The sequence below is a fragment of the Stegostoma tigrinum genome, chromosome 21 (assembly GCF_030684315.1).
Source record: "Stegostoma tigrinum isolate sSteTig4 chromosome 21, sSteTig4.hap1, whole genome shotgun sequence".
NCBI classification, from domain to species: domain Eukaryota; kingdom Metazoa; phylum Chordata; class Chondrichthyes; order Orectolobiformes; family Stegostomatidae; genus Stegostoma; species Stegostoma tigrinum.
In genome coordinates, this window is record NC_081374.1 from 31,791,143 (window position 1) to 31,810,056 (window position 18,914).

At 40.4% G+C, this 18,914-nt stretch overlaps 1 protein-coding gene across 1 annotated transcript in view; it reads left to right on the forward strand.

Annotated features, from left to right (window-relative positions):
• The first annotated feature begins 18,392 nt into the window (after positions 1–18,392).
• The window catches only part of LOC125462804 (plakophilin-1-like), a 55,124-nt gene continuing 54,602 nt past the window's right edge, over positions 18,393–18,914 (forward strand). Inside the window, exon 1 of the mRNA XM_048553198.2 lies at positions 18,393–18,886. Within this exon, the coding sequence (XP_048409155.2) occupies positions 18,697–18,886 (190 nt within the window). The 5' untranslated portion in view covers positions 18,393–18,696. The remainder of the gene's footprint in view (positions 18,887–18,914) is intronic.

Genomic DNA, 18,914 nt, shown 5'->3' on the forward strand with positions numbered 1-18,914 from the left:
ACAGATGCTCTACAAAAACAGTCTCCGACTCTATGCTTGGCCTCACTGATGTAGAGGAGGCCACATCAGGAGCAGCACATACCGTTGATGGACAAATAAGATGTGGTTAATGAGATTACAATTTCAACCCATTAGTCCTTAGTTAACAAGTGTTCAGGTAAACTAGAATAATGGTCTCTTGGCCTAATGAGATTAGAGTTTCAACCATTAATCCTTAGTTAACAAATAATGTCCCACACATAAACCAGTTCCATTTGGCAGTCTGGCTTCAAAGAGTGGAGAATCGTTTGAAGATCCCTCATTTTCAGGCTAATGTCTGAGGTGAGCACAGCCATGGAGGTAGGACTGAGAGAGAGCACTTTAAAATGGATATACTGCTGAAGGTGAGATTAAAACTGGCCACAGAGTACTGACCATTATTATGGAGGGAACTCCTGACCAGCAAAATAGTTTGGACATGGTTGTGTAATGTTAACAGAGGAGTGATCCAGTTCATAAATTCAGAAGCCCAGGCTATTGGTCTAGAGGCATGGGTTTGAATTCATCATAACAGTTGGTGAAATTTGAATTCAATAACAATCTGAAATTAAAAGCTGAATTAGTGGTGAACATTGTCAACGATTGTAAAAGCACATTTAATTCACTACTGTCCTTCGAAGACAATTTGCCACACTTACCTAGTTTGCTTACATGTGATTGCAGACCCATAGAAATGTGACTGACTCAATTAGGGATGGGTAATAAATACTTGCCTAACCAGTAATGCCCATGCCCTATGAGAAAAGCTATTCTTAAACAAAAGTGGGAACATGCCAGCAAATTAGCACACTGCAATTCTCCAGCCCATCTTGCTTTTGACAGGATTTTTTTTTAACACATGTGTAAGGTCTGCTTGAGAGATTCGTGATATATAACCGAAAAGAATACCTAATACAAATCAATGGAGTTAGTAAAAGGCAGGAAAGGGATTAACTGGCATGTGTCATTTGTTTTAAAGCTAGGTTTTAGAACACTCCCTAAAGGCAGCACCTCATGCAGCATTTCAAATTGAGAAATGTTGAGCCAATCTAGGTGAATCTTTCTCAACCAGTTTCACTCCATCAAGCTTGGGCCCAAGTCTTTTACTGCAGTTAATGGTAATTGAACCAGCTGCTTCTCAAGAAACTAGAACAGAAGTTATAACCTTCACCTATACCAGGGAACCTTTATAGATTATCAGTCTAGCTGAGATCTTGCTCAAGCTTAGGAATTGGAGTCCAGAGAGAAGTTTGTTAGAGACTGGTTCCGTAATCACTGACATGTTGTTATTGACTTCTATTGGAACTGGATGACCATTTAACTAGATGTTTATTTTGATTGGTTGTGATTTGGATTCTGCTAAGCCATTTAACAGATGTGGGTGAAATATGATACTGGCCTACCAGTTCTCTTACTCAATTTACGTCCAGTGGGACTCTTTTGCTGTATCGATCCTATATACCAGCAGCAACTACAATGTCTTGTTGGCCCAGATCCTGAAGAAAACTTTAACTGTTTGGCCAAGACTTGGCTTTGTTTTGAGGTTTTGCAATGGGTTGACCTAGAGTCCCTCTGCTCAGGATATTGTCCTCAGTGAGGCTATTGCATTTGCCTGCATTCAAGTGGTATTCCCCAAGCTCAGTCAGACTGGTGAAGGTGTCTACTTTCATTGGGCTATCCTGCAACACTTGCTACACTTTCCAATTATTAAGCCTGTTGTAGTGTCTGTTTGAAATCCAGTTGGGTTTCTACCAATAGGCACTTTTGCATGATTACATCATTAATTCCAAATACCAAACAATTGCTCAGCATCTCATTAAGGGTTAAACCCAAGTCACATGTCTCTGCTAGTCATTTTGATCCAGTCAAAAACCCCTGAAGGGACTCTCCTGATTCTCAAAAAGCCAAGCAAAACTGATAGCATCTCAGAATTAGAGGAGGCATGGGGTCTTAATATTCCTTAACAAAATATATCAACTCTTGAAAGGTTTCAGTATCTGGAGCCTCAGGAAAAGTTCAACTCCAAATAACTGGAAAAGTTGCAAGTCCACAAGCTGTCAGTAGAATTACTCATTGCTTTTCACCTGTTCCAATGTCATTTGCCCAGAATAATTAACTCATTACTTCCACATACTGGGCCCAGTCTTCAATGGCAGTATCAAACAAGTCATGTTTATCAACTAACAGCATGATGCCATAAATGCCTATCCCAATTCAGAAATGACTGTTGCAAGTGAATTTCTACAGGAGCATGCTTTTCTGTCATTGCTACTGAAATAACTCCACAGAAGCCAATATGCCATCAACAAGTCACTGTTTATTTACATATGGGAGTCCTTGACACTGACCCAGCTCCCTCAGAGCCAGCTATCAGATTGGACAGAACTTCTGACATTCCTATATTGTATCTATCAGCCAGAGATCCCTGATTGGGGATGTTAATCTGGTCAAATCAGGGAACTCGTGCTATGAGTTCCACCAGGCTGACATCATTACAATCACTACACCAGTTAGCACTGCATAGTTATGAACGACTTCGTGGATGGCAGCTACAGCAATTTTGATAATTAACAATACAAATTCAATAAATATCTGGAATTAAAAGCCTAATGGGTGACCATGAATCCATTGCCGATTGTTGGAAACATCCATCTGGTTCACTAATGTGCTTTAGGGAATGAAACTGCCATCCTTACCTGGTTTAGCCTACATGTGACTCCAGACCTACAGCAATGTGGTTGACTCTTAATTGCTCTCATCCGTGAATATATTTTTAAAAAATGCTTTAACTACAATCTCCACTAAATGAGAATTGATTAATGGGTTGTATTCCCAATACAAAAGTAGAAATTCCAGCTAAAACCCTCAAAAGATGTTGCTAGAGAGTAAAAATCTGATCAAGTGCACTTTTTCCTGAATCCTTTGGTTTGCCCCTGTGCCATTAACTTAAGTTTTTGAGATTGGGAAAGCAAGTGTGAAAGGATAATGAAAGAGGTGGGTGAAGATTTCACAAATCACAATGCTGGATGATGTTAGCAGGTCCAACAGTATCTGTGGAAAGAGGTACAAAGTCAATGTCTCAAGTCTGAAATAACTTCTTCAAACGCCTGCTCACCTGATTTTCATTGTCCCATGCCACCTTCTATAGATTGGGCAGGCTGGTATGGTTAGAGGAATGGTGGGTTGGTGGTGCAACGGGATGGGAGGATATGGTGGCGATCTGGTGAAGGGAGGTGGAAGACAGCGTGAGTGAGATTTAAATCTGAGCAGCATGGCATTTCTTGACAATGCTGTATACCCAAACTGCACCAATTGCATTGGGCAACATATGAGGCATTCACCCAAGATCTTCACTGAATTTTAAAGTTTAAGATCTAGTGATATCATTTAAATTGGCACAAGGGATGTCAACAAATACTTCCTGTGGACATGGCATTGAAGACAGCAAACCCAGAAGAAGACCAACAAAGTGTTATTTTGTCAGTGAAAGCATGACGAGGAGTATGAGACTGAGGTTAATCGGTATGATCTGGTACCAAGATACTAAACTCTTAATTACATACTTTCATTAATGGAAAAAAAATGCAGCCAATGCTAAAAACCTACAAAAAGAACAGAAAATGTTGGGCATACCAGCTCAAGTAACACCTGTAGAATAAGAGGCAGTGTTAGTGTCTCATGTGAATAACCTTATTTATCAGAAAACAATATAAACTAAATAAAGCTGGTCTCCTTTACTGGCATTTGACCCATAACCCTCTAAATCCGTCCCATTCATGTATCCATCCAGATGCCTTTTAAATGTTGTAATAGTACCAGCCTCCATCACTTCCTCTGGAAACTCATTGCATACACACACCACCCTCTGCGTTAAAATGTTGCCCCTTAGGTCCCATTTTGATCCTTCTCCTCTCACTTTAAGCCTATCCCCTCTAGTTTTGGACTCTCCAACCCCAGGGTAAAGTCCTTGGCTATTTACCCTATCCATGCCCCTTATGATTTTATAAACCATGACAAGGTCACCCCTCAGCCTCTGATCCTCCTGGGAAAATAGCCCCAGCCTATTCAGTCTCTCACAATAGCTCAAACCCTCCAACCCTGGGAACCTCCTTGTAGATCTTTTCTGAACCCTTTCAAATTTCACAACATCCTTCCTATAGCAGGGAGACCAGGAATTCACATTCCAAAAGTGGCCAAACCAATGCCCTGTATGGCCATAACATATCCTCCCAACTTCTATGCTGAAGGCACTGACCAATAAATGTAAGCATATGAAACACCTTCTTCACCACCCTGTCTACCTCTGACTCCACTTTCAAGGAACTGTGAATGTGTACTCCAAGGCCTCTTTGTTTAGCCATACTCCCCAGAACCTTCCCATTAAGTGTATAAGTCCTGCTCTGATTTGCCTTTCTAAAATGTAACACCTCACATTTACTTAAATTAAACTCCATCTGACACTCCTCGGCCCATTGGCACATCTAATCGAGATCCATTGTACTCTGAGGTAACCTACTTTGCTATCCACTACACATCCAACTTTTCAAGCTTACTAACCATGTCTCCTATGTTCACATCCAAATCATTTATATAATGATGAAAAGCAGTGGACCCAGCACCGATCCTTGTGGCACACCACTCATCACAGGCCTCCTGTCTTAAAAGCAACACCCCACCACCACACTCTGTCTTCTACCTTTGAGTCAATTTTGGCTAGTTCACATGGCTAGTTCTCACTGTTTTCTATGTGATCTAACCTTGCTAACCAGTCTGCCTCGAGGAGACTTGTCAAACGCCTTACTGAAATCGACATGCATCATGTCCACCACTCTGCTGTCATCAATGCTCTATGTTACTTCAAAAAACTCAATCAAGTTAGGAAGATACCATGCTCAAAGCCATGTTGACTCACCCTAATCAGTCCTCACCTTTCCAAATACATGCAAATCCTGTCCCTCGGGATTCCCTCCAACAGCTTGACCACCACTAATGTCAGACTCACTGGTCTATAGTGCCCTGGCTTTTTCATACCACCTTTCTTGAATAGTGGCACCACAATAGCTAACCTTCTGTCTTCCAGCACCTCAGCCATGGCTACTGATGATACAAATACCTCAGCAAGAGGCCCAGGATTCACTTCCCTCACTTCCCACAGAATTCCAGCGTAGATCTCATAAGGTCCTCGGGTTTAATCCACCTTTCTGCATTGTAAGATGAGTAATCTGTAATATCAACATTTTTCAAGATGTCACTATTTATTTCAAAATGTTCTCTATCTTCCATATCCCTCTCCACAGTTATAACTGATGCAAGATACTCGGTTAGTATCTCCCTCACCTCTGGTGGTTCCACAAAAAGGCAGCCTTGCTGATTTAAAAAAAACCTATTCTCTCCCTGGCTACCCTTTCATCCTTAATGTATTTTGTGGAATCCCTTCAGATTCTTCTTAACCCAATTTGCCAAAGGTTTCTCATGTCCCCTTTTTGCCATCCTGAGTTCCTTCTTAAGTATACTACTGTGCTTATACTCTTTTAGGGATTCACTCAATTTCTACTGTCTATCACTGACAAATGCTTCTTTCTTATTCTTGAACAGAACCTTAATTTCTCCCATTATCCAGCATTCTCTACACTTACCAGACTTGCCCTCCACCCTAACAGGAACATACTGTCTCTGGACTCATTATCTCATTTTTGAAGACTTCCAATTTTCTAGCTGTTCCCTTCCCCATGAATATCCTTCCCCAATTAACTTTTGAAAGTTCTTGCCTAATATTGTCAAAGTTGGCCTTCCTCCAACGTAGAACTTTAACTTTTAGTTCCAGGCTATCCTTTTCCGTCACTGTTTTAAAATTGATAGAACAATGGTCACTGGCTCCAAAGTACTCCCCCACTGACACTTCAGTCACCTGCCCTGCCTTATTTCCTAAGAGTAGGTCAAGTTTTGCACCTTCTCTAGTAAGTACACCACATACTGAAGCAGAAAATTTTCTTGTACATATTTACCAAATTCCTCTCCATTCAAGCCCTTAACATTATGGCAGTCCCAGTCTACATTTGGAAAGATAAAATCCCCTACCAGAACCACCTTATCATGTATACAGATATCTGAGATCCCCTTACAAATTTGTTTCCCAATTTCCTGCTGGCTATTGGGACATCTATTGTACAATCCAATAAGGTGATCATCCCTTTTTTATTTCTCAGTTCCACCCAAATAACTTTGATGGATGTATTCACAGGAGTATCCTCCCTAAGTATAGCTGTAATGCTATTCAAAATCAAAAATGCCACTCCTTCTACTCTCTTGCCATCCTTTCTACCCTTCCCATAGCATCTATACCCTGGAATATTAATCTGCCAGTCCCATCCTTCTCTGAGCCACATCTTTGGAATTGCTGTGATATCCCAGTCCCATGTTCCCAACCATGCCCTGGGTTCTTCTGCCTCTTGCATTGAAATAAATGCTGGTTAAACTATCAGTCCTGCCTCAGTCTCTGCTTTGTTCCAGCTTGCCCTGAATGTTTGACTTGCTCCTTTCCCCAACTGCACCAGTCTCAGACTGATCTGTTTCGTCACTATCTCAATGGGTCCGACATCATCCACTATGCCCCCTACTAGTTTAAATTCTCTCAAACAGCCCTAGCAAATCTTCCCACCAGTAAATTAATCCTCTTCCAATTCAGGTGCAACCTGTCCTTCTTATACAGGTTTATTCTGCCCCAGGAGAGATTCTCAAGCACATCTTGCAATTAAACAGATGATTCACATAAAAAGATGCCAATGATTCAGCTAAAATACTGCATACCTTACTGAGGTTACTGCCCTAGCTAAAATAGGAATGGCAACTTAGACATTGCAGCAATGTAGGATTGATGTTATTTTTCAGTAATTAGTTACAGTATGGTTAGGCATTTGGTTACCAAGTGAGATTAATATTACATTCTGTTTAACTGTGCTCAAAGAAAGACATTGGTATCATGTGAGCCTTTGTGAATATATGTCTGTGCTTTAACTGGGGCATCATATTGTGCCATGTCAAAATTAACAAACTTTATAGAATTGATTTTATAGCCCAAAATAGCAACTCAGTGTTGGAGGAATCTCACTCTTTACAACCTATTGGATTACAAGAATTGTGCTGCATCCTTAATTTACTAATTTTATGACTCTAGATTAAAAGGGAAATTCTCTAATGCTATAAATTCATCAGAGGAAAACAGTCTTATGATAGTAGGATATAATATCTGTAAGATATGATCAGTTAAATGACCATCACTGTTCAGAATCCAATCCTAAACTGGGCACATACTGTCCCTCCAACCTAAGATTGATCATGTGTAGTTCATGCATTTCTAAGCCAGCAGAGTTTAGGATGTCACTGATCATGCACAGGTTAGAAGTAAGAAAATCATAATCTTTTTTTCAGAGATAGTAGGAACTGCAGATGCTGGAGAATCTGACATAACAAGGTGTAGAGCAGGTTGAACACAGCAGGCCAAGCAGCATCAGAGGAGCAGGAAGGCTGACATTTCAGGCCTAGACCCTTCTTCAGATACATTTCTGAAGAAGGGCCGAGGCCTGAAATGTCATCTTCCTGCTCCTCTGATGCTGCTTGGCCTGCTGTGTTCATCCAGCTCTACACCTGGTTATCTCAAAATCATAATCTTTCATGGTTTGGTGCACAGAAAGTAGAGAAGACATGGGGGACAAAAAGATTTTGGTTAACAAAGCAGGAAACATGCACCCAGTTAGCCAGATGTCATTAGCTGATTATCCCATTAGAGTCGTACAACACGGAAATTGACCTTTCAGTTCAACTGGACAACGCAGGCCATGTTTCCGAATCAATCTAATCCCACTTGCCTGCATTTAGAACAAATCAAACTTACTTCAAATATAATGTATATAGATATGCTTTTACATGCTTTAACTGTTACTCCTTTGAACTAATTAAGTTACAAAGCTAAACCATTCCATGATGTTAAATTAAAACAATAGATTGTTAAGAATGGGATTCCTCCAACACTGAGTTGTTAGTTTGGGCTATAAAATTAATTCTCTAACGAGTCCAGGCCTGAAACATCAGCTTTCCTGCTCCTCTGATGCTGCTTGACCTGCTGTGTTCATCCAGCTCTGCGCCTTGTTATCTCTAATGTTGATTTTGACATGACACAATGTGACCCTCCACTTTGCACGCAGGCATACATTCAAAAATTCCCTAGCATCTGCAGTTCCTACTATCTCTGAAACAATTTTAAACCCACTGTGAAGCCTCTTCAAAGAATGCCTACCCTGAAGAAGTTACCCTCCTCCCTCTGGAAAAGCCTCAGTGGATCTCTCTCCCACTGCAACTCTCTCGTACATCTTCTATCCTTGTCCCCCTCTCTCCCTGTTTATTTCAGCACCCCCTTCACCTCCCCTATTTCTAAAGAAGGGTCTAGGCCCAAAATGTCAGCCTTCAGGCTTCTCTGATGCTGCTTGGCCTGCTATGTTCATCCAAATCTACGCGTTGTTATCACTAATGTTGATTTTGACATGACACAATGTGATTCTTCACTTAGCACGCAGGCATACAGTCAAAAAGAACCACATGGCACTAGTGTCTTTCATTATGCACAGAATCTCACTCGGTAACTAAATGCTGAACCATGCTATAACTAAGCAGCGAAAAATAAATTCAGTCCTACATTACTTCAATGACTAAGTTGTCATTCATATTTTAGATAAGGCATGAACAAGAGCAAAGTGAACTAAACAGGTTTTTAGCTGAAACCTTTTTTTGTGTACCAGCTGTTCAATTGCAAGATGTGCTAGCTTTTTGAAGGTTTAAAATAATTAAATTCTGATTTGGTATAAGACATTGAGTGTATTCACTTCATTAGTAAAGAATAATGTTTTATAAATCAGAGTGTAGATAATTATATAACAGACTTATCTACATAATATCATTCAACAGCCTTTTTTAGATAACCTAGTAGAAAATGTTATAAGCATACAACAGTTTCACATCAAGTTAAATTTCAGCAGATTATTTGGTGTAACACTTTTTAAAAACTGAAAAATGGTGAATAATGTGTTCTGATAACCTTATTTCTTACTCCACAGATGCTACTTGAGCTGGTATGCCCAACACTTTCTGTTTTTTACGTAGGTTTCTAGGATCAGCTGCATTTCGTTTTTCCCGTTAATGGAAGTATGTAATTCAGAGTTTATTATCTTGTACCAGATCATACTGATTAACCTCAGTCTCATATTCCTTGTCGTATTCCATGTCCACAGGAAGTATTTGTTGACATCCCGAGTGCTAATTTAAATTATGCCATTAGATCTTAAATTTTAAAATTCATTGAAGATCTTAGGTGAATGCCTTATACGTTGTCCATTGTGTGTATTTAAAATGGTGCAGTTTGAGTGGGCAGCATTAAATCAAGAAATGCCATGCTGCTGAGTTTTAAATCTCACTCTTGCTGTCTTCCACTTCCCATCACCAGATCTCCAACACATTTGATGCTTACCACCTCCGCTCCACCATTACCCCAAACATATCAGCCTCCCCTACACAAAAGGCAGTACAGGGCAATAAAAATCAAGAACAAAAACTGAAGTTACTGGAAAAGCTCAGCAGGTCTGGTAGCATCTGTGGTGAAACGTTCAGAGTTAACATTTGGGGTCCAGTGACCCTCCTTCAGAGCTGTTTGTTTTAGGATAGAGCCTGAAGAAAGAGAAGAGCAGTGGGATAGACAAAGGAGTTGATAACGATCTGGTTAGGAGGTGAATAGTTGTTAATGGGGACTGTTAGTGACTAACAATAGGTAGTGCGTAATGGCAGATTATGGGATTACAAGGCTTGGTGTGTAGGGTAGGAGGCTAGGGCATGGGAGAGTCCAGGCACTAAAATTACTGAACTTGATATTGAGCCCAGAGATCTGCAGGGTCCCCAAGCGGAAAATGTTGTTCTTCTAGCTTGCATTGAGCTTCACTGGAACAGTGCAACAAGCCAGAGACAGAGACGTTGGTCAGGAAACAGGAAGCAGGTTGTGAGGATGTATAGTCCAGGTAGCTGTGAGAATCAGTGGGTTTATGTTGGATATTAGTGGTCAATCTATCCCCAGAAACAGAGATGTCAAGGAAGTGAAAGGAGGAGTCAGAGATAGACCAAGTGAAAATGAAGGTAGGGTGGAAATTGTAAGGGAAGTTGTTGAACTTTTCCAATTCGGGACAAGAGAGGGAAGCAGCACTGATGATCTCACAATATTTCAGAGTAAGAGTTGTGGATGGCGGCTGGAATAGGACTCAAACAAGGAATGCTCTGTGTACCCTACAAAGAGACAGGCATAACCAGGGCCTATGCGGGTATCCATGGCCACCCCTCTTACCTGAAGAAAATGAGGGCAGTTGAAAGAGAAGTTGTTAAAGATGAGGACAAGCTAGGCCAAACAGTGGAGGGTGGTGATGGTTCAGTTCTTTGCTTCAGGAAGAAGCGCAGAGCCCTCAGACCCTCCTGGTGGGGAATGAATATGTAAGGGAATTGCACATCCATGGTAAAGTGGAAACGGCTGGAACTTATAAATTGTAAGTTTTGAAACCAGCATAAAGTATCAGAGGAATAATGGATGTAATGGACAGGGATTGGACCGGGGAGTGAAGACAGAGTGCAGTGAGGCAGGAGCAGGCTGAAACAATGGGTCTGCCCAGACAGCCCTGTTTGTGGATTTTTGGAGGGAGGTAGAAGCATGCTGTGTGGGACGTGGGGACAATCAGCTTAGAAGCAGTGGGGAGGTGGGGAAGAACACTAAAATGACCATAAATAATAAATCAAAGCAGAATGTCATGGAGAAACACAACAGGTCTGGTAGCAGCCGTGGAGTTAGAAACAATGTGCATATTCCGAGACTGATATCACTTCTTCTGATGACTGATTTGCTTGATGGTTACTCAGGACAAAAGCAATTCACACCACATTACTTCGGTAACAGCTTAACAAAAAACTCTATTTTTGTAACACGCGTAACTTTAAAAATGAAGGTTTTCTAAATTACGCAACTTAAAATATATTTCTTCAAAATTCCAATTACATATCCAATGGCAACAAGGTAGACAGCATTCAGGCTCCTTGGCAGCCGCTTTCTCTCTCCCTTCTTTCCTTACCCTTTTTGTCTTCTGCCACTTTTAAAAAAATTTTCACCTTCTTCCTGTTAGCAGTGGCAGTAGAGGAGGTGCCACTGCGGAGGAGAGTGGCTGGAATGAGACTCTTAATAAAGATGGCGGCCTGTCCTGGCAGCACAGCCAGGTTCCTCCTGGTTATCAATGTGTAGTGGGGGCAGCAGCCCTAGGCTGTGGTAGGCCTAGAGCTGGGGTCCTCCTGGTGGTTGGTGATGCAGCAGCAGAGTTAGATGCTCCTGGTTGCTGGGCAAGTGTGGGTGCAGCATGGGACCTGGCATAAGCGGCCTGACTGATGAAGAGATGGCACCTGAGAGTGACAACTCCAATGGTAGTGGTCCAACGCAGGCAGCAGCACAGGAGTAGCTCGTCGGCTAGCTCAGCCTCATTGTGGAGGCAGCACAACAAAGCTGGACTTTCTTTCAGTTTTATCTCTTTATTCTTAAGATATTCAAATGGTTCTGGGTTGTGGTGACAGTTGAAGTTTTTCGTTGCATTTTACTGTGTTGTTCATTGTAGAGTACCTGCAGACTGATGGTCATCCCTTGATTCATCAGGTGAACTTAGTTTTTTTTTATTCAAATTCTTTCTTTCAAGCTCTCTCGATTTTTATGTATTTCCCAACAAAAGAGTAAGAGAAAGGCTGCAGGATCTGGATGGTACTTTCTCTCTGCTGCTTGTGTCACATATATTTCAATACTTTACAGCTTAATCACAGGACTGTTGTCCGGCAGATTGTCTTTAAATTAAAATATTCTTGATGCTGCTCAGTTTTTAATTCTCTCTCTTACTGCTTCCAAAAAAAAACACATTGCATTGTATAAGCCAACACATGCAATGTTTGATTTTCAAGTTACAAACTTTCCTTGGTAATCAGTTATGGCAGTTCATCTTATTTTCCTTCTCTTTTGGGGTCATAACTAAAATTAATGTGGTATTTTGCTGAAAGAATTCCAACTAATATTGTTCAACTGATTAACGCACAGCTGACAGTAGGTGGTAGCCAAGAACATGAAAGAGACTGGAGTTAGGAACAGAGAGCATTGTACAGCGGTGTGGAGACCACAGGTTCGAGACTTGCATTGTTAAGAGAAGGGCAAAATTAGTAATTCTGGACAGTGAAATTAATTGTCTCAGAGTTTTCTTTGGAAATAATATTAGTTTAAACTACAACACTCTTCTGAAGGCAAACATTTCTTCAAGGTAACCTTTCTGATGTTGATTTGTTGATCACTTTAATAAGTCTAAAATTTTGAGGTCCTGTTTAAATATGCAAAAATGTTGGGAATGCCAGTGAGTTGATGCGGAGAGGGAGAGGGAGAGGGAGAGGGAGAGGGAGAGGGAGAGGGAGAGAGCGAGAGCGAGAGCGAGAGAAGAAACATTAATATTTAAGCCAGACACAAGTTGATATCTTTTCTCTTGACAGATCTGTGCTTTATTTACAATGTTTTACTTTCTTACTTCAGGTTAAGTATAATGATAGGTAAGTGTTGTTGCAACTGTACAAAGCATTAGTGAGATTGCATCTGGAGTATTACATATAGTTTTGGTATCTTTCATGAGGAAAGATGCAATTGCATTGGAGGAATTTCAAAGAGGGTTCACCAGATTAAAAGGCTTTATCCAGAGATAAAAGGCTTGCTATATAAACAGAGATTGAATTTTAGGTAAATACTCAAAAGAGTTTTGAAAAATGAGAGAAATCTGATTGAGGCACATAAGATGCTAAAGGAGATTGACAAAGTAAATGTTATGTGTATGTTTCCCCTAATGGGGCAATCTAGACTGAGAGGTCATAGATATTTAAAAGACATTTAGGTAAGCACATGAATAAGAAATGTTTGGAGAGATATAGGCCAAGCGCAGGCAAGGGGCCAGTTTAGTTTGGGATTATGCTCAACGTTGACTGCTTGGAGCGAAGGGCCTGTTTCCACGCTGTGTGACTCTATGACTCTACAGCTTTAACCTAAGGGGTGATAAACAGATGAGGAGGTATTACTTCTCTCAAAGGATCATGAATCTGTGAAATTCACTACACCAGAGTGCATTGGACCCAAGGACACTGAATACATTTAAAGGAGGAGATAGACATATTTGTAATTTATAAAGCATTTAAGGGTTATGGAGAGGAGTCAGGAAAAAAGAGGTAACACCTAGTGAGGTCAGCTGTAATTCTATTAAAGGGTGGGGCTTGAGGGGCTGAATTGAGTACTCTTGCTAGCAGTTCTTATGTTCTTGCAGACTTTAATTATTTATTCTTTTTGAATACAACAGTGAAAATATAAGCAAGTAGCTCCTGTTAACGGGAATGACAACTATTAAAATTCAAGAGTGTGTGCCTCACTCAAATTGCGTCTTAACAATAACACCTTCAATATATTATTGAATTGGTGGAAATTCAAACCAAAATTGCATTGTCAGTCAGATGATTCCTGATCCTGTGAAACAGCACAGTTGAATTATTGTAAACTGTTGCAAATGTAAACTAAAGAAAACATGATGCAATAAAAAAATCCCTAACTTAAAGTGGGGACATTACCAGATGTCTTAAAGAAAGGCTGGCTTAATTAAACTAATTTTAACTAAGAGTGAAGTCAGGGAACTATTATACAGTTTTCAGAGATCAAAGAAGCCCTGAAGTAACCTAGTAGGCCATATTTAAATTGATAAAAATAGAAGAAATTGGAGCAGGAATAGATTATTTGTCCATTTAAGCTGCCTCTATCATTCACTGAAATCATAGCTGATTTTCAATTTCAACTCCACCTTCCTGGACTATGCCCATCTCCCTGGTTCCTAGTCATGCTGTAAATATGCTGCCATAATGACCCTTGGAAATAACCTTTTTATTATTTTCTATGGTATGGATTCATTTCTTCATCTGATTTGTTCTGGCTTAACAAGGATAGATCACATGGAACACTGGGAGAACTAGCCATTTGGATACAGATCTGATTTGAAGTTAGGAGACAGAGAATGGTGGTGAGGGTTGCTTTTTAGACTGGAGGCCTGTGACCACCAATGTGCCTGAAGGATCGGAGCTAGGTCCACCACTTTTTGTCACTTATATAAATGATTTGGATGCGAATATAGTAGGTATAATTAGGAAGTTTGCAACTGACACCAAAATTGATGGTGTAGTGAACAATGAAGAAGTTTAGCTCAGAGTACAACGGGACCTTGATCAGATTGGCTGATGGGCTGAAGAGTGGCAGATGGAGTTTAATTTAGATAAATGTGAAGTGTTGCATTTTGGAAAGACAAATCAAGGCATGACTTATACACTTAATGATAAGGTCCTGGGGAATATTGCTGAACAAAGAAATCTTAGAATGCAGGTTCATAGTTCCTCGAAAATTGAGTTATAGTTAGATAGAATAGCAAAGAAGGTGTTTGTATCTGTGCCTTTATTATTCAGTGCATTGAGCATAAGATTGGGAATAAAATATTCAATTCTGGTTTCCCTGCTATAGAAGTAATGTTGTGAAACCTGAAAGAGTTCAGAAAAGGATTACAAGGATGTTGCCAGGGTTAGAAGATTTGAGATATACAGAGAAGCTAAATAGGCTGGGGATATTTTCTCTGAAGTGTCAGAGGCTTAAGGTGACCTTATAGAAACTTATAAAATCATGATGGGCATGGATATGGTGGATAAGCAAGGTATTAGCTTGTATGGATGGCTCCATTTAGAATACTAAATGGACATTTAGAATAGATATCCATTCTAAATAGATGGCCCCATTTAGAATATTGTGTCCAATTTTGGGCCCCACACCTCAGGAAGGACATTCTAGCACTGGAGTGTGTCCAGCAGAGATTCACACGGATGATCCCTGGAATGGTAGATTTAACGTATGATGAACGGCTAAGGATCCTGGGATTGTATTCATTAGAATTTAGAAGGTTGAGGGGAGATCTAATTGAAACTTACAAGATAATGTATGGTTTAGAAGGGACGCTGGCAAGTTGTTTCCACTAGTCGGGGAGACTAGGGCCCTAAAATTAGAGGGGGTAAATTTAAAACGGAAATGAGACAACATTTCTTCAGCCAGAGTGTGGTGGGCTTGTAGAATTCATTCCCACAGAGTGCAGTGGAGGCCGAGACGTTAGATGCCTTCAAGGCAGAGATCGACAAATTCTTAATCTCACAATGAATCAAGGGCTGTGGGGAGAGTGCAGGGAAGTGGAGTTAAAATGCCCATCAGCCATGATTTAAATGGCGCAGTGGACTTGATGGGCCAAATTGCCTTACTTGCAGTCCTATGCCTTTTGGTCTTATGGTGTTTTTCCTTGGGTCGGGGAGTCTAAAACTAGAGGGCATGGGTTTAAGATGAGAGAGGAAAGATTTAAAAGGGATCTAAGGCCGCTCTTTTGGTGCAGAGGGAAGTGCCTGGATGGAATGAGCTGCCAGAGGAAGTGGTGGAGACTGGTAGAATTCCAACATTTAAAAGGCATCTGGATGGGTACATGAATAGGAAAGGTTTAGAGGGATATGGGCCAAATGCTTGCAAATGGGATGAGATTAATTTAGGATATCTGGTTGGCATGGATGAGTTTGATTGATGGGTCTGTTTCCATGCTGTACATCTCTATGATTCTATGTGTGTTTTGTTTGTTTCAAAAGTCTCTAGCTTAATCATTCATTTTTCAGTACAACTTGTAGTCACGGCTCAAATGCCCCGTTCTTCTTTGCAAAGCTGCCTTTCTCTTCCTATTCCACTATTATTTTTTCTATTAAATTATCCAAATTGTAACTCAGTTCTATATGCTTGACATGGCTCTTACTGCTCTTGAATTTATAGTTAGCTGAATCTGCCCTGTTCTCTCAAGTGTCTTTGGTCTGGACAGCTTTCATCCTGTTGTTATGCCTTTGCAAATCCTGCTGTGTGCTTGGGCCCTGTGACCCACATCTATTGGGTTCTCAGGTCTCTGTTACTCTATCTGTGTCTTGGGCCTCTACTGATCTTACTGTGCTTGCTTCCACAGCTCCTTTGAATTCCATGAAGGTAACAATAACAGTTTCCTTGGATGAAGAATAAGCAGGGGCACAGATTTAAGATGACTGGCAAAAAAAACAGTGATGACATGAGGGAAATGTCTTGATACAATGAGTGGTTAAAAGTTACAATGCAACTATTCATGTAGGTCTGCACACAGCTTGAATAAGAGTCCTCAAAATGTTGTTTTTCATTGGATGAATGTTGAAAAAAAGTAGGTGAATGCATGACACTATTTTGATCCCAAGGCTATTTAGATCTGTCTTTGAAAGTGACTGTGCAAACTTGAGATGAGTGACCTCCTTCCGTAGTATAATTCTATGACTTTTGAAGGAAGTGATAATTGAAAATTGTAATGTTTGATGCTCATCTACTCTTACAAGCACATATGAACGTATTGTAATTTTCACCTCTTTGAATGTCTTATTACTCAAGTCATGTTTTTTTTTTACTGAGCTCTTTACCTCAGCTGCAATGCTTTTTTTTTATCCCCCAGATTTCTGGTTTAGATTCCAATATTGTGCAATGGTGTTAAACACCTAATATGAGTCAGCAGCTCATGGTATAATTAGTAAAAATATATAAAAAAGAGAGTGGGTTGATTTGCTGACACCCATTTTAGGATTTTGAACAAATGGAGATATGACTTTTTGATTAACATACTTTTACATTTTAAGACCCTTCTCTTTTCTCTATACGTCATTTCTAAAAGTTATTTTTCTCTTTTAAGTTGTTTCGCACAAACATTGGATCAAGTTTTGTTTAATCTTGACTTGCTTACTTTTGATATGTACTTATTTTGCATGTTTCGCATTTTATGTTTCAAAATGCAGCTGGCTGTGTTGGCTGGGTAATTCCATACTTCAAAGACTGCTGATGAAGTGAGTCATGCCAAATGAGTCAACAGTCTGATCTTATAACAAATATTAAAACAAAGCTGTTGATCAAGCAGAAAACTGGAAGGAACGCAGACTGGATGAGTAAAGGAATAATGACTAGCCTTTATTTTAATATTGCTCACAACCTTTCGTAAAGTGGCCAGATATGACTTCTACTTTTTACTAAATGTGAATTTTAAGATTATCTAAAGTCTAAAAGAATGAAAATTGGTCTCACGAAAGCTCACAAAAATCTTACAAAGCTTCATGGGGGTAATGCAAGAAACTTCACCTGGCTGGAAAGTCGGGACGGATGGTAGTAGCGATCTAGGACTGACAGGCAGAGTCAGAATAAGATAAAGTAATTTAGGATTGAGACGAGGAGCAATATTTTCATTCAAATTGGGGAATCTCTGTAATTCTCTACCCCAAATAACTACGGAGTGTCCATCATTGAGTATGTTCAAGAGGAAGATTTTCAGATATTAATGATATTAAGGATATGGGGCCAATGTGGGAGGCTGACTCACAGCACCAAGGACCCAGGTTTGAAGCAGCCTTGGGTCTAGATTGTGTGCAGTTTGCACGTTCTCCCCATGTCTGTGGGTTTCCTCCAGGTGCTCCTGTTTCCTCTCACAGTCCAAAGATGTTCAGGTTATATGGATTGGTCATGCTAAGTTTTCCTGCAGTCTCTGTTCAGGTGCAGCTGGGTGGATTAGCTGTGGTAAATGTAGGTTTACAGTAAATGTAAAGTTACAGGAATAGGGTGGGCAAAGTTTGAATGGGATGCTTTTTGGAAGGTGGTGAACTTGATGGGCCAAATATCTTCTTCTGCACTGTAGGGATTCTTTGACTTAGTTAAATGTTGGAGCAGGCTTGAAGGCCTGTAGAGCCTATTTCTACTCCTGCTACCTATGCTGAGATGTACCTTTTCTAATTTTGGCACTCCATTTTATGAAATAATAGTTCAAGCTGTTAATTACTATTGCTGCTAATTTGAGGAAGTAACTACAACTTTGAAAATATTTATGACGTTTGAGGACGTAAATGTTCATATGGTAATCATGTGTTTTAACCGTGCTGCAGAAACTTGCACAAAATGAACCACAAATAATCCCTTTAATATATTTGAACTATACATGTTATACAAGTGCTTTCAATACACATAGACGTACACTACAGTGTTAACTGAGGACAGTCTAAAGATACAGTGCAAAGAGAAATATCAGTAAGCACTAGTGAGTAGCAGAACTGGACTGAGCTGTAGAAATATAGACTAAATGAGGCAAAGAGGGAGAGAAAAATGGTAGAAATTTATTAGCCAGCTTACGGTGTGACTCAATACCACACACAATTACAGCATTTTCTCTTCACAGGCATGCAAACAACCAGTTTAAATATACAGGCTTGATTGACAGTAGAACCAGCCAAACAGATGTGTTCACCGAGACGGTTGCTCCTCAGGTGCAAAGTACTGGGTGAGGCCAGGGAGGAGTATTGAAAGTCTGGGAAAGTGGCCAAACAAGTAGATCAATCAGCGTCCAGCTTGGCCTGCGTTGTTCATCCAGCTCTACACTTTGTTAGCTCAGCAAGCAGTTACAGACTGGTTTCAGCTACCAGCGGGGAAGTGAAAACTATAACATGAACATGGCTTATGTGAAGACAGTAACAGCCGGGGAATGTTTTGGCAATCAGTGTAATTCCACATTGGCTCTGCCGCCGGCCCACAAGCTGAGCACCTTGGCCCGAATGGACAGTGAGAAGAGAGTCGGCAGCCAAGTGCGGATGATGATGGAGAATAAACGAAATCGGCAAAAGGCTGTTAAAAAAGGTACAGGACACTCCCCTTTCCTCTCGCT